The sequence below is a fragment of the Serinus canaria genome, chromosome 4A, assembly GCF_022539315.1.
Source record: "Serinus canaria isolate serCan28SL12 chromosome 4A, serCan2020, whole genome shotgun sequence".
NCBI classification, from domain to species: domain Eukaryota; kingdom Metazoa; phylum Chordata; class Aves; order Passeriformes; family Fringillidae; genus Serinus; species Serinus canaria.
The window spans coordinates 19,162,767-19,185,938 of record NC_066318.1 but is presented as its reverse complement, the minus strand read 5'-3'; the positions used below and the strand labels follow the sequence as shown (position 1 = coordinate 19,185,938).

The 23,172-nt window shown below is 58.9% G+C and overlaps 1 protein-coding gene across 2 annotated transcripts; it reads right to left on the bottom strand.

Annotated features, from left to right (window-relative positions):
• Nucleotides 1–6,854: 6,854 nt before the first annotated feature.
• Nucleotides 6,855–22,770, bottom strand: TSC22D3 (TSC22 domain family member 3). Of its 2 annotated transcripts, none has more exons than XM_009090248.3 (3): nucleotides 22,370–22,770; nucleotides 8,678–8,729; nucleotides 6,855–8,113 (listed from the first exon to the last, which is right to left on the bottom strand). In XM_009090248.3, exons 1-3 carry the CDS (start codon nucleotides 22,690–22,692, stop codon nucleotides 7,868–7,870), a joined length of 621 nt encoding a protein of 206 aa, XP_009088496.3. In that variant the 5' UTR covers nucleotides 22,693–22,770; the 3' UTR covers nucleotides 6,855–7,867. The 2 variants fall into 2 exon arrangements, with proteins under 2 accessions (XP_009088496.3, XP_009088495.1); XM_009090247.4 differs by lacking the exon at nucleotides 22,370–22,770 and adding an exon at nucleotides 9,024–9,252.
• Between the last annotated feature and the right edge of the window lie 402 nt (nucleotides 22,771–23,172).

Below are 23,172 nucleotides of genomic sequence, written 5' to 3'. Positions count from 1 at the left end.
AGGCTCTGCATGCCCTACTCACACCCACTCACCCTGCACAAGCCATGCATTCATCTGCGGGAGTTCCCAGCCTGGCAGTCACCTCACTGATGGAGGCCAGACATACAGAGCCTAGCCTGGACTCTGCCCCTGCCCTCCCTGAGCCTCGAACTTTCCACAGTCCAAAGGTTCCCTCCTGGAGAATGAATAACAGGCTGCTGGCAAGGCTGCAGCCATCAGCCTCACACCTGGCAGTGGCCACCCCCTGCCTGCTCTCCCACTGTGGGACCATCTCCCTGGAGCTCCAACCCAGCTGCAATGCCCCTGCCACCACATCACCTTGGTCACCCATGGTCAGCCCATGCTCTGGGGGGCTGGAGAGGAGGCCACAGCAGCTAAGGGTCTCCAGACCCACTGACAAACCTGCCTGCATCACCCTGGCACAAGCACCCTTGGGGGCTTCTCCCAAGTGCACAGGACTGTTCAGCATCACAGCAGCTCTGCTGTGGTGACTCTTCTACCAGAGTTTGCTCATTAAAAATGGCACCACGCTGATGTTCTATGTTCCAGAGCACCAGAATACTCTCAGCAGGTCAGGAGTCCCATTTCACACCTCTAGGACCTTTGGGACAGGAAGTTTAGCTGTATTTGGCTCAGAGGTAGCCAACGACTATCTTTAACTTTGCCAATGTGTCTTCTGCTGTGGGCACAAAATAATTAATGAATTGACTGATAGGAGAGTGTAGGAAGGTTTAGAGGGAAGTTTCTCCAGGGGTGGAGGGGAAGGACTGGAAGTGTTGTGCTGCTTTGCACTGTGCAAGTACAAACACAGCCCATCCATTCTCCAGGAGAGCAGGGGCATTTTGCAGCCCACCTCTTGCTATCTCTTCCAAGGCCTGGATACCCCTGGTGCCTGCTGCAGTGAGCCCTTCACCTGAGGTCCCCTTCTCTGAAATGCTAGGATGGCTGCACAGCAAAAAGCGAAGGTCAAAAAATCAGTCTGGCTTGTGATCCCAGAGCTGGGAGATGTCCTGCCATGAAGGCAAGCCCTAGCCCTGCCGGGGTTACAACTGCCAGCTGCAGCAGACCAGGCCCAGGCAGGGCAGTGCAGGGCAGAGGAGGGCTCAGACATGACAAATATGCTTGAGCACTGTGTGATTTAACCAGCTGGAGTGATCTTATACCAGGGTCCTGATCTCCCTTGACTGTCTGTTGGCAAGGGCCAATGTCTCCAGTGGGAGCAGAGGGGCCATCACAGCTGACTCCCAATGGATCTTGATTTTGCAGGGGCAGGGAGGGGTCTGGGGACTTCTGGGGTTCTGGTCTGTCCCACTGCAGCAGACTACCAGCTGGCAGTGGGGTGGCCCCACACACCTTGGCTGTGAGCAAAAAGCTGTGCAGGAGTTGTTGGGACCTGGCACCCTGCCTCCGCCAGCATAGCCAGTGTTTGCTTGGGGGTGTCATTCGTGTTCTGTTACTGTCCTGGTAGCTCTTGGGTAACCTCCATCCTGGGTAATCATTGACTAGGCTGGGAAGGCTGGCAGGAGAGACCTCAGATACCAGAGAGGCCCGAGTGCTGAGCTCAGGGGAAAATGTCCATGTCAGTGTCTGGGAACGGTGTAAACCTGGCACAGGGCTGCCCCCAGTGTCATCCATACCAAGATCACGAGCTGTCTATCCCTGCCTCCGCACTGCCTGCAGGCAGCCCTGGGCTGTGGGCAGTGATATGTGGAGGAAGCAGGCGGAGAGGTCAGCCTTACCCAGGGTGCAGGTCAACCTTTGTCCCTCTGTTCTGCCCTCTGGTCTGGGAGCCAGGCAGTGTGGGCAGCTGCATCTGCAGGCAGGGCACCACCCAGGCAGCTGGGGACTGAGACAGGCCATGGGCAGCCCCCAGAGGGTCAGGTACAAGATAAGCCATACATTTGCAAAGCCTTCTCCAACTAAGGCAAACCCTTTGTGACTTGTGTTCTCTTGTTAAGTCCTGGCAAAGTCTGGAGCCTGGTGCCCGGATTTCCCACACTGATTTTCCTGAGGATTATGCTGTTTCTAATGATCAATTAAAGCAAATTGGCCAGGTCCCCCAGGCCCCTAAATCCCAGTTAATCCCTGACACCTTCTGTAACTCCAAGTGCTTATTCATTAAGTGGCAGTCCCATGGGGAAGTGTTTGCTTGAAGCGTGGCTCTTCCCACATGAAACCTTCCGGGTCTGGGTTGTTTGTCTGGTTCGAGAACTTGCTGTTTCTAATTGAGTTGTTTATTCTGGTGCTGTTTGCTCTGAACCAATCTCCCTTTCTTGGCTGGAATGAGGAAGTTCACTTTCTCAGGAACACTTTACTGCTTAGCTGCCTCCTTATCGCCACTAATGATCCCATTAACCTCCTAAGAGCTGTTGTGCTGGCTGTGGCATGGACAGTCAGGAGGCATCTCAGGTTGTTTGTGCCTTTTGAAATTTTGTCACCCTCTTGCATGACCCACCTGTTTTCCACCTGCCTCAGCAACTTTTGTTGACAGTATCTCCTGCTTTTCCCTAACACAATCCGACACACTCCATCCCCTTCCCTCTTCTCTCATCCTCTAAGCTTGTCTCCTTGGGGCTGTTTGACCTCGTTTCTAGCTGGGAATCTGAAGTCCTTTTGCTACAGCAGGTCCCACAGCTATCGCAGCCCTGGGGAGTGTCTGAGCAGAGGATTACACACAAAGCCACCTCACCACTGGTTACAGAGCTGTGGCTCCCTGTGTGCTGACCCATAGCAGAATGTGGGCTGATGGCTCCTCCCTGGGCTCCAGCTGGGTGGGGATGACAGAGCAGCCAGCATGTCTGGCTCCCAGAAGCATGACACCCCTGTGCCACAGGCAGGGACCTGCAGGGACAGCGGGACCCAGCCAGACCAAAGGGACACAGAATCACAGAATCACTTCCAACCCGGACCATTCTGAATCCCAGAATGGTCCGGGTTGGAAGAGACCTCTAAAGGTCATCTATTCCACCATCCTGCTATGGGCAGGGACAACTTCCACTAGACCAGGTTGCTCCAAGCCCCCTCCAACCTGGCCTTGAACACTTCCAGGGATCCAGGGGCAGCCACAGCTTCTTTGGGCACCCTGTGCCAGGGCCTCACCATCCTTTTCATGAAAAACTCCTTTCCTATATCCAGTCTAATTCTGTCCCACTTGTCCTATTGCAACAGGACCTGCTGACAGGTTTTTCCCTCCACAGGACTTGACCAGGCTGGGGACACAGCTGCAGCCCACAGGGCACAGGCCATGGCCTTATTTTTATTTTTCCCAATGGGAAAACTCATCCTGCAGCACAGGAGAATGTAAAAAGGATACCTGAGGACTGAGAGAATGAGCCAGGTGCTCTCCTTAGGCATCCCCAGCAGTACTCAGGGCAAGGAGAGTTGCCGTGCCAAGTGGTGGTGAGGTCTCGGCAGGAGCGCAGCGCACCCTGTGCACACTGGGGCGGCTGCGGTTTTGCTGCCAGGTTACTGCCTGCTGTTTGTTTCACTTCCTGGTACCAACAAATGCCTGTGGCTGGGTGTCAGGGTCGGGTGCCGAGGACACAAACTGCCAGGGAACACTGAGTATCCATCCGAGCAGCCCTGCCCCGGCCCCCGCCCTGACAGTGAGCCCTGGGCGCAGGCAGCCACTGCCCTCTGCAGCCGGCTGGGCTTGCTCTGGCAGGTCCCCATCCCACTGGGGCTGCGGGAGGACAGGGGTTGGCAGTGTTCCTGGGAAGGGGGGACAGCCCTGAGACCTGTGATGGGGCCAAAAGCCCCGAGGGGGCTGCCGGCTGGCACTGCTGAGTCCTGTCCCAGCCCTAAACAAAGGGCACAGGCCTGGACTGGCTCCCCAGTTATGTAAGGGTGGCATGGCACCGGGACAGCAACAGCCGCTCCTCAAGGACTGCCTGTACTGTTTTGGGATGTGCTGCCACTACCCCACAGGTGCCAGTGCCCATAGGCTGACAGTGCTGGCAGAGGGCATAGCTGCATTGTGCCTGTGGTGGACAGCCCTGCCAGCAGCTCCTGGCATGCACGTGTGCTGGAAACTGCTCCCTTCCCTCTGCCCGGGCCGTGGTCTGCCTGCCATGGAGGCCTGAAACCTCTTACCCAGCTGGGACTGCTTGGAGGCATGCTAGGGTCTCAGCCTGACTCGACCTTTGAAAAAAAAACCCCCTGCACAGGGAACGTGAACAGAGGGGAAACTGAGGCACAGCAGAAGGGTGGGTGAGCTGTGGGAATGTGCTAGACGAGGACCCTCGGCTCTGGTGCAGCTCCTCTGTGCCCTCCACCCATCCTGCTGCACAGGTTCTTGGGGGATGGGGTCAGCATGCTGGCTTGTTGCTGGTGCATCCTCATGCTTGCATCTCACCCTCTCCAGCTGTCCCAGATGGGGTTGGGTCCCAGTGCTCATGGAATGCTTGTGCAGGTATCCTGGGAGGCTGCTGCACACAGAGCCCCAGCGCCCTGGCTGCCTGTGTAGGCTCCAGCTGGTTCTTGCTCTCACCATGCACCAACCACCACGGCACCGAGCTGCAGCTTACTCAGGGCTGGCGCCACGGCTTGTGCCACTCTCCCTCCACTGTGCAGCACAGCTTCCCCAGCTGTGGTGGGCTGACCTGGATCCATGGGGGTGCTGGGCACCAAGCAAAATCCCACACATGCATGTGGAAAATCCCACACATGCATCTGTCTGCAAAGCTCCCGCAGGGCTGGGCTGGGCTGGGACATGATGTTCGATTTGAGGAGCAGGGAAGCACACAGTGTTTGAAACACAGGGAAGGATGTTGCACAAGGCCCTTCTGCCTGGCTGGAGTGGAATCTCCCCAGGGGAACACAGTGAAGGAGTGTGAACATGCAGGGCTGGGGCTGTATCCCCTATATCCTGGCCCTTGGGCAGACCCTCAAATTCTGCTGCCTTCCCTGTGCTGCTTCAAACCCCCTCCCAGGCTGCTACTCACCTGTGCTCGCTGCACTAAGCATCTCGTACACAGGCTTCCCACCCTCTGCAAGAACATGCCACTCTCAAGCCCTTTTCTCTATCGTTCCCCTGAGCTGAGCCAGTTGGGGTGGATCCAGGGCTGGGCTGGGAGACATGGGGGGCCAGGGGAGGCTGGGTGCGGAATGTCAGGGGGTGCAGGATGCTGGGATGTTCTCTAACCCCTGGAGCACCATGGGGCAGTGAGGAGGTGGGGGCTCTGCAAGGGGTGCCCTGTGCCAGTGGCTGGCACTTTGTCACATCATGCTGCAGGACGGGAAAGGCTCTGCCTACCCGTGGGAGGAAGGCTGAGCTCTGAACAAGTGGTTGGGAGCAGGTGGCTGCAATGAACGGGTTTTGCCACAGCCTGTCCCCATCTGCCTCTGTGTTCTGCAGGACCCCAAGGCTGTGGAGACGGGAGAGAGGATGGGGAGAGGCAGCAAACAGGACTCCCGACACCATCACTGAACCCCTTGAACACAGCTGGATTGAGGGTGCAATTAGAACAAATGTAGCACAGAGCTCATTGCTGCAGGCCAAAGCTTCAGCAGCCAAGAAGGGCCAGAAGGATGGCCGGACCATTTCTCACCATCCCCAACACCCACTGTGATGACCTGGCCAGTGCAAGCACAGCTGGATCCAGCTGCCCTTCCTGGAGCAGCTGTAAAACCTGAGACGCTGACAACATGTGGGGGTCTGCTGTGTGTATCCCCCACAGGCTGCTGCAGTGCCTGTGTGTGCAAGGGATGTGTATGTACGTGGTAGAGGAGCCTGAACCTGTTTACACACACAGAAAAAGTTATCAGACACACAGGGAAAGTCATCACACACATTCACTCACAAGGCACATGCGTGTGCCCTTGCAAGAGCACCACTTGCAGGGCTGCCTGCACAAGGCTGCTGTGGGGTCACCATGTTGAAACAGAAGAGGGAGGAGAAAGCCACCCAATAGTGATTTCAAGCCCGTAGCCTGTGTTTTGCTGTTTACCCAGCGTTTCCAGGGTACCAACCACCCCCAGCTCTGTGACTCACACAGGGCTGGGGCTGAACCTCCCACACCACAGCAGAGACATGAAACTCTGTGGAGCTGTGCTGCTGCAGCACAGGATATGGCCACCTAGCTGCTCCCTGGCCCCAGGCACTGCTGGCCCAAGGAGGGCTCCTGATAGCCCAGGAGATGTGTCTCCAGAAAACCCCAGGGGAAGATAGTGCACCTTGCTTCAAACATCCTACCAGCTGTTACCTCTGTACAAATACCTCCAGACTGTAACCTGTAGTAGCCATCAGCAGTCCCAGAGATGGAGGGTTCGCACATTTTTTTGCCCTCCCTCACATACCCACCCCATGGGGTTGAATCAAAAGCTGGCTGTGCCCTAGAACAGGGTTGGGGCATTCCCCACCCCTGTCCAGCACTGTTCAATCCAGCTGACCCATCCTCTTACTCTCATATTTTGAGATTATATCTCATGTTTTGAGATGGCCCAAAAAAAAACCCCCAACCAACCGAAAAATACCAATGATGGCTGTGAGAACTAAAACACCACAGGAAGAGCAGAGCTGGGGGTACATACAGCTCCACACAGCCTGGTAAGAACCTCCTTTCTGCTTGTGCCCCCAAGTCTACCCTGTACAGGTGTGACACGGGGAACAGACACCTGCAGGTTCGCAACACTTTTCCCTACCGCACATCCAGCTCCTGGAAGGGGCAGCCTGCTTGTATTTCCAAAAACCCATCTTGGCTCAGCCAGGGCCATCTAGGGGGAACTAAACCCCACTGCAAAGGTGGGGACTGCCCAGTATCCTCACCAGTCCCATTCCAGCAATTCCCAGTCTCTTCCCCACTGCCACCACCCTCCCACCTCTCCCCAGCCACAGACACAGCTTGGGGCATGGGTATATATAAAAAGTAGAGTTTATTGCCATTTCTATCTAGATTTACACAACAGTGTCACCGCTTCTGACATCAAAAGCACTGTCCTGTCACATCCCAGAGAACAGGCCAGGAACAGAGGGGAGCCCAGGAACATGGGCTGGCTCCTCCACCCCAGTGGGCTGGAGCACAACCTGCCTTGTGGCTCTGCCCAGTGCTCAGTCTAGATCTTCCCAGTGCTGCCGCATGGTTCTGTCAGGTAGAATGCCAGAGAGGAGTGAATCTGCCCCCTCCTTGGTGCCACTCACAATAGTTGGCTGACCACTGCCAGATGCTCACCATTCCAGTCTGCCTTCGAATGCCCCATATGTTGAGATGGGCACGGCTGACCCAGAGCGAGCACCCCACAGCCTCAGAGGCATTCTCATGTGCATTTTTATACATAGATACAGCTACAGATGCCCAAACTAACAAAACAAGCTTTTTTTCCTTGTAATCCCCACACTGTTGTGCGTTCAGCCACGGTCTATGCTGCAGCTGCCACCCCTGGTGCTGCTCAGTCTGGGTCGGGTTCCAGCAGGCTCCTGGGTAGCTTGAGGGACACATCACAGCTCACTAAACATGGATCTCCCTCCAATGCCAGGCTTTGCCAGAAAAAGACACCCCCCCGCAGAATGCAACTGAGGCCCGGGGCTTGGCATGCACTCCTTCCAACCGCAGGTTACCAGCACGGTGCCAAAGACTGCCCAGCTCTGCTCTTCAGCAGAGCCCCAGAACAGGAACCACAGATCTCCTCCTGGCACCTGGCGGGCGGTTGGATGGGGCGGGGGGGTCAGCTGCCCCTGTCTTCCTTGCAGAAGAGCATCCTCATGAAGGAGATGGCCGCTGGCTCTGCGGGCTGGCCAGGGTTGCCCAAGGGGCACGGCTCAGTGCCAGGGTCTGGCAGTCCTTCGTGTGAGATGAAGGTGGAAACGATTTTGCAGGAGATTAAGTAGAAAGAGTTCTGTGGCTCTGCCCACCCCGAGGACAGAGCCACCTTACACCGCAGAGCCCCCGGAGTGCTGAGCCGGGGCAGCCACCCTGGGGCTCTGCTCCTCAGGGCACAGCACCTCTGTTGGGAGCCGGGACTGGAACTTCTCCAGCTGCTCAGGGCTGGCCAGGGTCTTCAGGAGGCTGTTCTCACGCTCCAGCTGGGAGTTTTTCTCCAACAGTTCCTTGATTTGCTCTTTCAGGACCTCCACTTCCTCCCGCACAGCATACATCAGATGATTTTTCACAAGATCCTGCAAAGGCCACGGAAGAGACCAATTAATGGACAGTAATGCCCAGGGGGTTGATCCCTCCTGTTCCCAAGTGCTGGGGCACATGCCAAATGCTGCAGAAGCTTTTCCTAAGGACCATCCTCCCCACCCCATGCTACTCCTGGAACCCTGGCCAGGTCTTGGTGCTCATCCAGCATAGCTCCCTCAGCCGCAATCTCTCTGGTCTCTCTGCATCCAGAAGCAGTTTCCAGCCCCTTCACCTACCCCGGCATTTGGGGGGACTGGAGTTCCCGAGCACCCAGGGAACCCGTCTCGGGCTCCCCAAGACCCTGAAAGTCCCCCTCCACGTCCACCCTCGCTCCCGGCGCACTGCGGAGCGGCTGGAGCCAATGAGCTTCGCGGCGGTCACAGACAAAGAGCAGCTCTGCCTGGCAGAGGGATGGGGAGTGGGGACCCCCGTGGGCAGAGGGACCCCCACCTCGGGCAGAGCACCCACCCGGGAGTGGGAAGATCACCCCCGTGCACAGCACCCGCGGGGTGACGGGGGGAAGGTGCGGGGGGAGAGGGGGCAGAGCTGCAACTCACCATCGCCTGCTCGATCTTGTTGTCAATGGCCACCACGCTGGCTCCGGAGGCGCTGGAAGAGAGCGGAGAGGCCGAGGGTCAGCACCGAAACCCTCCCTTCTCGAGGGGTTCATGCACCGTGACACCTCGTCCCCAACCAGTGGATCAGGGCGTCCTCCTCCCCAAGGGAATTCCTTAATTCAGGCACCGGTCGCGTATGTCTTTTGTAACCGGAGTAGCAATGTCCCCCGCCCCCCCCTCCAATCCATGGGGCTCGCAGCAGCACCCCCGGGCACCGGGACGGCCCTTCCCCCAGATCTCTGCGGCGAATGGCGGGGACGCCGCGGCGCACCGGGGCTGCCCCTACCTGTTGTCGAGCTTCACGGAGACTACATCCCCCCCGAGCAGGGAGGAGAAGAAGGAGATAGAGAAGTTGTGGAGCTGGTAGACAGCCACCTCCATGGGGGACTGGTACATGCCGGTGCTCATAGCTGAGGGCGCAGCGACACAAAGTCCCACAGACAGAACAAGACGTACTGCCGGGGCCTACGCGCCGCCCCCACTTATATTGGCAGCGCCCGCCCTGCCGGGAGGGGCGAACGCGGCGGAGACCGCCCGCCGCCCGCAGAGCCGCGCTGGTCCCGCCCGCCGGTATCGCTCCCTCACCCCGGGTAGTGCAGCGGTACTGCCCCCTCACTCCGCGTACTGCAGCTCCTCCGCCCCTTCCAGTTAAACCACAGCACGGCGCCGTCCCAGCGCAAGGACCCCTGCGCTTCAGCACTGTGTTCCCCCGCAATCTGCCCCCCCACTCAACACCCCTCGTCTGTTGCAAGCAGAGTCCTGGGACCCCCGGCAGCCCTCCTACAATCCCCCATAGCCCACAAGCCTCAGCATCCCGTTCCTGTGCTCCTGGGCACCCAGGATGGGGATTCAGTCGGGAGGACACATGCCTCTGCTTGGGGGCTGGGAGAAAGGGCGAACCCGGTCTGCATTTGGAGGTGCTGCCTGCAGGTCCCGCACAGTGAGGCCCCGTGACTGTGAAAGGGAGGCAGGATGGAAAGGGCATCCATGGGCATTCAAAATAGAACCCGGGGTGAAAAATAGAAACGTGAGTGAAAACCAGAAAGGGGCTGCTAAAAAACCGGGGTGCAAAATAGAAACGGGGATGTAAAACAAACGGAAACAGAAGTGACAAACAACAGAAACGAGAGCAGAAAAACAACCCAGGCGTAAAAAACAAATCCAGGAGAAGAAATGAAAACCTGCGCCGAGAGAAAACCCGGGGTGCAGGACCAACCCAGAGTACAGAACACACCCTGAAGCTGCAGAACAACGACCGCAGAGTGCAGAACAAACCCGAGGTACAGAGCAACACCGCGGAGTGCAGAACAGCCTCCGGATACAGAACAAAGCAGAGGTACAAAACGAACTCGGGGTACAGAGCAAAACAACCTCAGGGTGCAGAGCCAACCCGGTGTGCAGAACAAGAAATGTAGGGTACAACAGAATGACCTTGTGGTGCAGAACAAATTCGGGCTACATTACACGTCCTGGGTGCAGAACAACAACCTTGGAACGCAGAGCAAACCTGAGGTCCAGAACAAAATCGTGCTCCCTAACAAACTCGGGAGCACTAAACACCGCCACCCCTGGGTGTCAGAACAGTCTGGGGTTACAGAACAACACCCTCGCGCTCCCGAACAGCAGCCCCGGGGCGCCACAGCCCCCCCGAGCACGCAGCGCTCCGGGCGCCGAATGCGCCCTCGGCTCGGCAGCCCCGCCCAGTCTTGCATAACCGCGCTGCGGAGGGCGCCCCCCTGCGGGCACGAGCGGCACTACAGCGGCCGCGGCGGGGGTCGGCCCGGGCTGTGGAGTCCCTGTGTGCGCGCACTAGTGCGTAACCCCCACGGGCACGACGGGTCCTTCCCGCCTCCCCTGAGCGATTTATACATAGAGCAAGTGGTTCTCCTCCGAGAGGTGGAAGCAGGGCCCCTAGAACGCCCCCAGCATCCCAGGGGCTGGGGTGGCACTGCCCACCCGGTGCTGCCTCCACTGCCATTGGCCGCCCTTTTATCTCTGCCCTCTGGATCGGGGGAACTTTGCTCAGGGGTTGCCTGTTGCCCCTGACCCCGCGGGGGCTCATCCCCTGTTGGGCATGGCGAGGCTGATGCTGAATGGCAGACTCCACACACGCCATATCCAAGTATCCAAGAAAGAGTTAGTGTTGGCAGGGCATGTGCACTCCAGGGATGCTGCAAAGCACACTGAGCACCCCGATCCAGGGGGTACTGAACATAGCTGGCACTCGGCTGTTGGGAGAGACCCAAGGAACCCTGACTTGTGGGTGTCTTGCTCTGCTCCTTCCTCGAGCAGGGAGGGAGAGCGGAGTGCAATTTCCCCATCAGAAAGGGAAACTGAGGCACAGTGCAGCACACCTGCTGCTGGGAGCAAGACCTAGCCAGGCAGCTCCCCAGAGCAGAGTGAGGATGCTGTGCTGTCTATGAACTGCAGTCAGGGCACTTGTGGGTGCCCTGGGACATGCAGGTTTGATGTGGAGATGTGAGAAAGCATTTTCTCCCTGGTGGGCCCATCTGGGACCTGGGGGGAGGAGGGGGCGGAATTTTGCACATCCCCCTGTGTCAGCACTACTCCGGCCCATGCAAAGCTGCTGTACAGGGGCTGAGCAGGGTGCTGGCACTGAAGAGAGTAGGGAGGTGTCGGTTCCCCAAGCCCTAAGGCTGGCCTGTGCTCCTCCCCTCACCCATATCAGGCCCGACTTACCAGTCCCTCCTTCTGAAGAGGCTTGGGGAGTACGGCGGCTGGAAGGCCATGCCACCCGTGACCCTGCTTCAGCCCCTCTGTTCCTAGCAGCGATGCTGACTCTGCCTGTGGCTGCGTCCCCCCAGCTTGCAATGACAGAGACAGCCTGGGTGTTGGCTGCATCCAGGGGCTCCAGCCACAGGGTAAACATGCTGGGAGATGACCTCAGCTGCACTCAATTGGCCCTTTCAAGGCCAATGGCCAGTGTGCCATCCCGTGCTGCACGGGTGCCCCCCTCCCTGGGGAGATGAAAGGCCTCTGTGTGCACTTGTCCCCAGAGTGGCTGGTGGTTGGCTTGGTGGCAGCCCCTGGGACACAGCTTTGTCCCCCCACTGGAACAAGTCCAGACCACCCACACCAGGGGTCCTTTGACTGAGTTTGCCACTGCAGCTCATGAATCGTGCTGCTTTCACTGGGAAGAAGACAGGAGAGATGGGGAGAGCATTTTCTCCCACACTTGTGCCACCTCCTGTCTTCTGCAGAGAGGTGTCAACAGCAGGGAGATGGGGTGGGTGGACTCCAGCCTGCCCCCAGCCCTGGCTGCTGTGCCTCTGTCCCCACCTCCTGCGATATGGCCCCCCCAGTCCTGGTTCAGCCTCCTTCCCAAAGGAAGCCCTAAATCATTTGTGGCAGGGACCAAGGGCTCCAGAACCAGCAGACCAGAGCCTGGCTGGTGGTCCTTGTCTCACAGCTTGAGGTTCCTGGTCCCTGCCTGGTATTTTTCTGATGCATCACACTGGCACCAAGGACTGAGAAAAAAACCCCAAATATTTCTGCAGCTACTGGAGTGCAGCTGGAAAATGCTTTGGGGGGAGATTGCTTCAGCTCTGCCATCTCCAATATTTTTCCCATGGAGCTGGGACTATTGCAAAAATAAACCAGAGTAAGTCACCGATTTCCCTGCAGTCCTCCTGGGTCTTTCCACCCAGCCCTGCCTGCATTGCTGCTCAGGGTATGGGCTCCTCACGTAGGCTGGGCAGGATGCTGTTGGCCTTCAAGAGGTCTTCAAGAGGCCACAGCAAGGGATGCTCTGGAGGGATGAAGAAGCAGAAGTTTCTTTCCTGGCTTTCAGTAAATGAGGGATCCCTATGCAGCCGATGGCCAGGGCAGGTCAGGGGGCTGCAGCCCCACACCTCCCGTGGGGGCGGGGCTCTTGAAGGTGTAGGGGGGCGCACACACCACCAGGGTCACCTTGCAGCCCCTGCAAGCAAGTGCTGCCTGCACATGTGCATGCACACACAGCACACCCACACGCCCACGTCCCCTGCATGCACATGTGTGTTTGCAGCCGACATGAGCGTGTGCTCTGCACACAGGGGCACATCCTGCACACACATGTGCACATTGGTGCTCCCTGCTTGCACACATGTGCAAGCATATTAGTTTAGTACCTGCAGCTGATGATCTTGAGGGTCTTTTCTGATCTGAATGCCTCTGCGACCCTGTGACACACACTTTGTGTGCCAAACAAATGCTGCTGTTCTGTGTGCAGATGCACGAGCATGCACGAGTGCTGCTGGCACCCTCTGCACACGTTGCCCTAACAGTGATGCCCAGCCCTGCCTGCACACCCCGTCAGCGGCAAGGCACAGGGTGGCTCCGCGTGCACATGCACAGTGGGAGGGCCCCCCCAGCACTCAGCTATCACCTGCAGCCCTGCTGGCACCTCCACAGTGGGTGCAGCAGCTCTGCTGGATCCTGCTTTGTCCCAGCTCTCCCCAGGAGTTCCTCTGAGCTGCCCCAATGCCCTCACAGCAGCAGGGTCCTACATGGGGCTCCAGCTGCACCCCAAGTGGTGGGGGGGGCTTTCCTAGCACACCACAGCCCTGGCCTTGCCAGGCTGCTAGTAGCCACCTCCTCTCCCATCTCCTGCTCCTGCTCCTCCAAGCAGAGCAGGGTGGGCAACAAGCCACCTTGCTCTTCCTAAGGAGCAGGTCAGCATGGATTCAGAGCTACCCTATGGCACCGGTGATGGGAGCTTGGAGCAAGAGGGGCCAGTAGTGTGAATTGCATCCCTGAGGCAGCAGCATGGCAGCTCCTGCATCTGCACACAGTGGCAGGAGGTTCTTCAGGCCAGGCCCAGCTCGTGCCTGTAGTTATTTTGGTAACAGCGACAGCAGCCACAATACAGGGCAGTTGTGACACTAATTGTTGTGCTTTCTGGAGAAAAAAAGCACCCACGGTTGTCATCAAGCAGTGAGAAGCAGTGACACCAGCCGATGATGATATCACCCCAGCAGTGGCCCTGCAGGACACCCCAAAGCTGACAGCAGCCCCTCAGCCCTTATACAGCCTGTGCCTCAGCCCAGAAGATGCCAGCCCCCCTAATGGGTGACATTCAGTGACAAGCCCCTCCTCAGCAATGGGACTTGGAGTTCTGCAGCCACCACAGAGCTCTGCCAGGCTGGAGCAAGGGGTGATAGGGAGGAGGGCAAGGGGATTATCTCTTGCTGCCTGGCATTCCACACCTGCCCAGTGCTGTGGGTCAGGGGACATGCCCTCTCCCCACAGCCCTGGGGACAAGCCGTGCTTTTGTACCGAGCCCTACATGTTGGACCTGCTCCAGGCACTGCAGTGCCACACACCAAAGGATGCTCCTGTCCTGGTAGTGGCCGATTGAGCTGGAGGGGTGGTTGGGGCTTCGGGAGCAGCCCTGGCTCCCCAGACGTGGCTTTCCCCCTGCTCCAAGCTGTGCTCATGGCTCCGTGGCAGTTTTCCTGGCTTGCTCTCTCCCAAGGACTCAGCTCAATGGGAGGAAGGCCCTTCAGAAGGTCTGAGGCGTGGGAAATGTTTATAGCCTGGCCTCAGAGACACTGGAGAGCAAACTGGGAAAGGCGCAGAGCCAAGGCTGCCCAGGCTGCTCTGCAGAGCCAGATCTCCCGCTCCAAGGGTCAGAGTAGAGTGGGAGAGGAAAAGCTACTGCTTACAAACACAGCTAAGAAAACTCTGCCTGTCACGGCCCAAAATCCTGCAACTGTGGTGGTACCAGCCAAGGGACTGGGAATGCCAGCACCAGGGCATCCTAGCCATGCCCTGCAGGAACAGAGGGAAGTGTGGCTGGGGACACTGCTGATGGCTGGGGCCTGTGGTTGCTTATGGCAGGAAGGGCTGGGTGTGGGACAGGGCTGAGGAGCTCCAGGTCTTGTCCAGTTCTATCCTGGTTCTGGGAAAGGAGAGGTAGTGCTCGGGGCTGCCCACAGGCAAACAGGCAGCTGAGTCATCTGCCATGGAATCCCAGGATCCTGAACAGCAGCTGCCTGCCCTGTGGCACTGGCGTGGGGCATTTGTGCCAGTCACAAAGGCTGTGGGCCTAGCACTGCCAGAGCACACCAGTTGTCCAGATCTTGATTTCCTCCTCCTGGAGATTCCCTGGCTGAGCTGCTCAGGCCTGGGACTACCCTCCAGCTCAGCTGGTGCCTCCTAGGAGCTGTGTGAGACATGCAGGAGCCCCATACAAGCAGGAACCCTGTGACATGGGGACCCAGGTCATGCCCATCAGAGCCTTGGAGGGGTCATAAATCCCCCAACTCAGGGCATGTGCTGCTCCAGAACAGCAGGTAACCATGCTGGGGAAGCCCAGGGAAAGTTTCAGTGAGGGAAGGCCAGAGGGGAACCTACCCTTGGGAAGGCTGACAGGGAACATGTCCTCCTTCTCTTCATGCCCAATGGAGACAGAGTGAGCTCTGTGGCCATGGGCAGGAGACACAGGTGACCCACCTCACTAGGCAGCAGGCATGGGCAGGGATTGTGGTGTGGAGACTCCTCCAACCTGTCAGGCTGGAGGCAGTGTGGGGTGGTGGAGGGAGCCCTGGTAGGCTCCTGTGTCCAGCTGTGGGGCTGACTGCTTCCTCTGATAAAGGTACTTGGCTGTACTCCCAGTTCTGTTTTTTTTCTAGCATGCTAGTGCACACCCTCAAGCCAGCCTGCTGAGAGCTGCAATTTTTCTTTAACTTTGTCACCAGACCCTCTTCTTCCTCCTGTGCCCCCAGCAGGAGTTGCCTCCCCGCAGTAGGGTGAAGAGGGGAGGTAAGAGAGGACCCGTTTCAGCCATGTTGGAAGCCAGAGAGGACCCAGTTCCCTTCTCACCATGTTGGAAGCCCCCAGAATCACAGCTTCCCCAGGCATGCTGGTACAGGAGAGGCAGAGGAAAAGGCTCATTGGGTTGTTACCAGCCCTGCACCATGTGGCCAAACATCCTATCTTGTCAACACTAGCCCCAGGCTGCTGCTGCCAATCCAGTGCAGACACCCCATCAGGTTCCCTGCAAGGGACTGTGGGGCACACTTGCACCTCGCTGCTCCCCCCAAAGGGTCCCACAGCTGCCAAATGCTGAGGTGAGAGTGCCAGTGAAAACCCCGCAGCTTTCTCTGAGCACCATGCCTAGCTGTTAGGGAGTGCAGCTAACCCCCACCATGCTACTGGCTCCCATGGACCAGTAGCCACAGAGGACTGCAGGCTGAACCCTTGGCAGAGCTTTCATCCACAAATCTGTCTGCAGAGCAAAGTGTTTCACACCCACGGGCTGGGCTGGAGTGCTGTCATTGAACTCGGTGTTATTGCCCCCTGCTTACCTGTGCCCTGCCAGCCACGGCTCTGAACTCCAGAACTGTCCTTGCTTCTCAGCATACTGGGTTATCCTGGACAGCCCCAATTGGATCGCCCCCAGATCCTGGGTGCTCTTTTCTGGTCCACTTTCAGGAGAGTGGAGATAGAGCATAGGTGGTTGCACACTGAAAGGACCTCGCACAGCACGAGGGCTGCATGGTGCCCTCACACCCCACAGCAGGTAGGCAGGGGGCTGCCAGCCTGGGCTCTGCCTCCCCCAGCCCCTCCTTCAGCTTTGCAGGGATCCTCAGCCCGAGAGAGGAACCCCAAAGCAGGGCCTCTGGCATCCTCCAAAAACAATCCCAGGCCCCTTTTCAGGCAGGAGTGGGCACTCCAGAGCCCTGCTAGGCACTGGCAGCTGCTGCCCTGTGGCGTGCAGGAGTGCCCGCTCACTAACTGGAAGGCAGCTCGTTATGTAATGAGGACGGAGGCAGGGGAGCTGCAAGAGCTGTGCAGTGCACCCCATGCTACCCAAATCTGCTCTTCCAGCCCAGAATAAGCCCTGTTTATGGAACTCCTCAAGCCCTTCACTGGCCCCTTCCACTGGTGATGGAGCCTGGTGCTCTCCTGCATGGCCCAGTGCTTGAGGGGAGCCCCAGCAAGACCCCCAGCAGCCCCACAATACCCAAGGGACAGCTGGACCCCAGTGGGGGTGCAAAGCCCAGCAGAGCTAACCCCCCAGGAGCTGGGGGCAGAGGAGCTGTGCTTGGCTGGCACAGGAGCCAGCACCCACAGGAGGTCAGGCAAGGACACATAGGGCCGCACAGCTTCAGCAGAGACGGTTATTAATACCCTGCCTGGCCTTTGCATGGAATCCCGGGCATTTCAAATCAGGGACCTTCACTGAAACCCTGCCGCCACTGACATTTCAGAACAATAACAATGTGAAAAACAATCGGTTCCTGGCAGGATGTATACCTGTGGTGCTGCCCAGGCTCTCTGTGTGCCTGACCTCAGCAGCCAGCTATCACCTCACTTGTGCCAACCCTTGGGAACAACCTGAGACCACCCCCTGCCTCCAAACCACCTGGAGCAGTCCTGCTCCTTTTCACAGGCATATCACTGTGATGGTCTCAGTAAAGGACATGGAAATGTCTTGTCCTGCCCCATGGCATCTACCACCATCTGTCAATCTGGACAGGGCTGCCATCCCCAGGGAATTGCAGGTAGGGGTGGCAAGGACTGGATCCCACCCTGATCCTGGAGTCTGAAGGACCCAGAGTTTCTTCTCTGCCACTAGAGTTGTTCTGCAGCAAAAGCCCTCTCAAATATATATATAAAACTCAGCACACAGACAGAGGATAATCTCCTGTCCCAAAGCCAGCCGTGTTCAGCACCTGGATAAATATAACTCAGAGCTCATTTGCAAAGCATCAGGATGGGTTGTAGCCTCTCTCGCCTCGCCAGCCCTCTTCCCCCAACACACACCCTGGGGTAAAGTTGGAGATGATGACCTTAGAAGTCTTTCCCAACTAATGAGTTCTGTGATTCTCTGCCCTCTACCAACAGGGCCTCAGTCCTTCCCAAGGGCAGGAGGTGGCTCGAGACTCACTGGCCTTGGCAGTTCACATAAAGCACATGGACCCATGATCACGTTCCCTGGGCACACACACAGCTGCCAGGCTCTGACAACATATATCCCAAGCCTTTCCAAGCCCTTTGGTCCCATGCAGGTCATGGTGCTCCCCCAAACTACAGAGTCAGCTTTAACCCTCTTTGTAATGGGTAGTGGCCAAGGAGGTGGTGTCAGGTCCCAGCAGAGACTGTCCAGGATCAGGCCGTGTCTTACCAGGAAAGAATAATGTGATGTTGGAGAGAGGGGGCATGATGCTGGGATCAGGGCAGAGCCCTGCAGCCTCCTTCAGCTCCAACCTCTTCCTCATCTTTACAGTTCAAAGCTGGAAAAAATCCTGTCCAGCCTTTTCCCCATAGGGCCCTGCTGTCATCTCTGCCTGACCTTGGGACACCTCCTTCTGCCTGTGCAGAGCCAAATGCCTGCCCTAGCAGATGGGTAGTGCTGGAGAATCCCCACAGAACCAACATGGCAGGCTGCTGGGAAGCTGACGTTGGCATCACCAGACCGGCTCAGCTGTGCCAGCCTCCTTGGCCATTGCCTTGTGGTCAGGGGCAAATGATTCCCTCCCAAGGGGCTGGAGGGCCTGAGCATGGCTCTCCTGTGCTCCAGAGAGTGTTGAGAATATCCTTCTGGAGGGAGCTGGGTCCTGCAGGAACAGGCAGGGACAGGCATGGTGCATGGTGTGGCACATGCTGCTGCCAGCCCTGCCGTGCCATGCCAACCCAGCGTGCTGTGGCAGAGCCCCTGTGAGTCTGATCTGCTGGGTCATGGGGTGGAGGTCCCAAGGTATTGAGATGCCCATGATGGAGACCACAGCAAGCTGAGCGAGCTGCCTGCCAGACATCTTCCCAAGGCTGGGAGGATTTGGGTATGCCAAGGTCAGCACCTCCCAGCAGTACAAGCTACTCCCTGCCACTGAAACAACATCTCCCCAGCACCTCGGTGGTGTGCAGGGCTTGCAAACAACACCACAGGCCACAGGTCAGGCTATGTGCAGCTCTGTCTTGTGGGAGCAAAGCAAAGAAAGCCCTGGTGCATAGTTCTGGAGGGCAGGGGGACTCTCCTGGCCCCCTCCATGGCAGAGCTGTCCCAGGGCCAGAAGAAGGCAAGTAGGACAGCTCGGTCCTACACCCACACCTCTCTCATGCTCACTCATGGCCCCTCTCCCCATCAATGTGTCCTTGTTGCTTCTGCCCACTCAACCAGCTGAAATGCTTGCCCTGGCCCTGCCACCTCGGGGTGCCCTTTATGCCCTGGCTCCTCTCCTCCTGCATTGCTGCTGCAAAATGACACCCGACAGACAGGAACAAGTGGTGCTGTGACACAAACACCACTCTGGTACTGCTGCCCTGGCAGCTCTTGCTTGTTGGCCTGTCCTTACAGCAGGAAAGGCAGTGCTGCCCTTGCTTTGCCCAAATTGATGCTTCCCCCAGACCCTCACACAGAGCTTCCCTGCCTCCCTGTGACTCCCATGGCTTGCCTAGGCCTGGGAGAAAGTGGCCCTCAGCTCCAAAGGATGGGTCACTGCCCAGCCTGTTGGATGGAGCAGCAGGTCTGGCAGTGCCTACAGATGATCTGGCTATGCAGAGGTGTCCCCTCACAGCCTGGAGCAGGATGGGCACAGGCTGGCCAGGCTGCCAGGTGTTGCCCAGGAGTGGCCAGGAAGAAATGCTGGCACACCTGGCTGATGTGGGCAAGTGGGCTGGTATGTACCTCCTCTTCCCACCCAGAGCCAGGCAGGTCCCGCTGCACACACCCAGGGGCTGCTTCCCCTGCAGTGCCGACCTCCTCCCACACCCCTGGCTCCCCTCAGCCACCTGGCCCAGGAAAAGGTGCCATGTGGTCAAGGGCCTGCTCTCCCTGGCCTACACTCAGTTTGGCTTGTGTTTGGGTCTGGGATAATGTTGGCATTACAGCAGGATGGCAAAGAGGCATTACAGAGGGACAGCTTTCTGCCCACTTCACTGGCACCTGCAGGGAGAAGGTGTGCCCAGCCAAGGTGGTGGAAGCCGTCCTCCTTACACCTGGTGCTTCCATGTGAGCGTGGTCCCTTGGCACTGCTGAGACTTCCCTGGAAAGCAGCTTGTGATGCCCTATGTGAGGACACGGTGGGGAGAAGCCCTTTCTGCACAGGATCCTGTGCACTTCTGAAACAGCAGGGCTTCCTGCAGGAGCATGAGCCCTGGAGGCAATTGGTCCAGAGCATGCTTTCCTTGTGCATCCCTAATAACATCCCTGCTGTGAGCAAAGGGTATGGAGAGCCTGGCAGGGACCACCCAGCCAGAGAAAGCCCCAGAGACAGGTTAGACATGCTGAAACGTGTGTTGTCTGAGAAGCCCAGCACTGATCTGACCCTGACTGAGTTTGTCTCCAGCCAGGCCCAGAGCCAGACTCAACTCTGGGTTTAGGATCTTGGGCATGCCATGCTGTCCTGGATGTCAGCTGCATACGAGGATGTGTATCCATACATCTTTCTCCTCCTCCTTTGTTGCTGTAGGAGCACATCAGCCAAAACAATGGGCACCAAACAGTTGGGGTTCCCTGGTACCAGCAGCAGGGTGCCCTTATCAGGTGTGTTATCAAGGTGTTCCTCTGGCACCCACAATCCTCTGCTGTGTATGCTATGTCCTCTTGGATGTGTTGGCTCATTCCCCAGAAGGAGAAAGTTCAGGCTAGAGCAAAACAACTGCAAACACAGGTGTGGGCACACCTAGCTCCAGTGCCTGGGGCCATGCACCCAGCTCCCCCATGCTGTGCCACCTAGGGGTGGCAGGGGATCACCCAGGCAGCCTCCAGACTGAGGTGCCTGGACACTGGGCATGATAGAGGGACATAGCTTTGCACCATACCATAGTTTGTCACAGCCTGTGACAAAGACAATGCATGGAGCTTCTTGGGACACATCACATAACAGGGCATGGAAGACAGGCAGCAAGGAATGCTAAGGCACACCAACAGAGAGAAATCCTTGTCCCTTGGCATCTCTGCTCATTCCCTACCTCACCAGGAGCACCACAGGTCCTGCTCCAGCAGCGATCAGTCCGAAAGCAGCCCGCTGTGCCCATATCAGTGCCTCTGGCCCACAGGCACTGTCACTGACTGCCCCAGCAAGCCGCCCAGGTGCTTGGCTCTGACCCCAGCCCTGGCAGCCCGTGCTGGGGACAACGTCTTGCTTCCCCCTTCACCCACGGTGCCAACTTGCTGCAGCCTCCCGGGGAGGAGGGGAACCTCTCGCTCCTGTTCCTTCTCAGCTGGGTAGGTTCACTGCTCCCTGTACGGGCCAGGCACCAGCGCCTTGGCAGGTGTCCCAGCTCCTCCCTTCCCACCTGAGCGGCAGCTCGGCGTTATGTAAGTGCAGGAAAAGTAAGGCCGGCTCGAGGCAGCAGCCTCTCGGCGTCAGACGCTACTGGGCGAGGAGGCGGGAGTGCGCTGGGGTGGCTCACACGCGTGAAGCAGCCAGCCACGTGTGAGCCCACTCGCTGCCGCTCCGCGCACAGCCCGGGAGCACGCCCACGGTGCGTGTGGTGGGAAGGGGATGGCGAGGTGTCTCTGAACGCCTGGGTGCCGCTCCCCGCGCGCAGCACCCACCCATGGCGGAGCAGCAAGCCCCAGAGCCGCTGCCCGCCGTGCCAGCCAGGCAGGCAGACATCTGCACCTAAGGCACTGATGCGCCAAAGGTCTCCTCCTCCTCTCCTCAGGGTAGTGGATGTGTCCCACCTGCCGAAGACACTGGAAGTCTCGGGCACCTGCGGCACTACTGGCGCAGCTCGGCTCTCTCAGGCTGAACCAGGGAGAGCCAGACCTGCTAGCCCCCGTACAGGCTGCTCCCCCACAGACTGTCACCAGAGCCAGCCCCACACAGCGCTAGTGCAGGACCTGAGACAGCTCTATTCACTCCTCCCCTCTGGGGTTCACCTCATCAGGGCTGGGGAGCCTGCAGAGTGGTAGCTCCTGGGACCTCCTGTTCAGTCTCCTCTGTTCTCACTGCTAGAGGAGGGAGCAGAGCAGACCCCGCAGTCCTTCCTCCTCAGTCTGCCAGGGAATGGATGGGAGCAGCCCCCAGCACGTTCAGCTGGGGAACACAGGGGAGCCTGCCCAGAGGAACCTCGAAACCAACTCGGGCAGGGCACAGCCACTTTCCAGGCACGGGAAGTACCATTCCGGGCCAAGCCTGTGTCCACTCCGGGGAGGGCCAGGACAGGAGCTGGCACTGGGACTCTCAGACTCCCTACCCAGGCTCTCAGTGACGCTCAAGATGGCTTTCGAGGCAGCACAGCTGCTTCCCAAGGAACCTGCTGCGCTCTCCACGCAGGATGGGGCCAATGCCTGTCTATCGCTGGACACTATCCATGCCCCTGTGGGCACTGTCTGTGTGGACAGAGGTAGCCAGAGAGATGAGCACAGACTCCAGCGGCCAAGACACACAGCTGGGGGCTGTTGTCAATGCCCGGCAGACACACGGCACCACAAGACAGGCACGGCGGGCACGGCAGAGCAGGGACCCGCACCCAGGGATGGGCTGGCACCACGTACGGACTCCGTGCCAGACGCGGCCTCTCCCCACCCAGATTCCACCGCCGCTGACAACCCCCAGCCCCGGGGTCACACAAGTCCCCTTCTCTTGCCAGCCTCACACCGCTGCCAGCTCTGAGCCCGCTACCCCGGGGCGCCCGGCCCCCGGCAGCTCACAGGCTCCTGGCGGTGACGCCCACCTGTGGAAGAGGAGGAGGATGGAGAGCAGGGTCTGGTCGATATTCCTGTTGCAGATACCCTGGTTGAAGAGGTAGCAGGGGTCCCGCACGACGGGTTCCAGCGAGTCCTGGCGCATGATGGAGCTCAGCTTGTCGGTGTTGAGGTTCTGTTGGACCAGCTGCTCCCGCAGCTGCCGGAAGCTGCTCACGGTGGGGCTGCCCGGGTTGTTGTTCTCGCCCCCGGCCCCCTCCTCCAGCCCGCTCCGGTTGGCCAGATCCAGGCAGCAGCTGCAGCAGTCCAGCCCCACGGGCGACCGGCACTCCTCCGTGGGCGACGAGGACATCCCGGGGGGCCCCGTGCCTGGCCACGGCGGCGGCGCCGGGGCCGCTCCAGGGGCCGTGGAGGGCAAGCGGCTGCAGGACGTGCCCGGTGTCGAGCGCCGCGAGCGGCCTCCGCCCGCCCCGGCCCCGCCCAGCCCCGGCCCCGCCCCGCTCCACCCCGGCCCCGTTCCGCCCGCCCCGGCCCGGCCCCGCGCATCCTGCCTCTGCTCCGCTTCTCGCCTCTCCTCGCCGCCCCGCCCCTCGCCGCTCCGCCCCGCCCCGCCCCGGCCCCGCCACTCTCCGCCCGCCCCGGGCTGCCGTTCCCCGGCACGCTCGGGGCGGGGGAACGGGCGGCGGGGAACCCACGCTTGGGTCCGGGAGAAGCTGGCGAATTGTAACATGAGGTGACGTGGGGTGAAGAAGGGCCACGATGGCCCTTTCCCGGTGGGGACCCTCGCCCCGCTCTGTGCTTTCCGGGGGTGGCGTGGCCGCTGAGGAGGCTG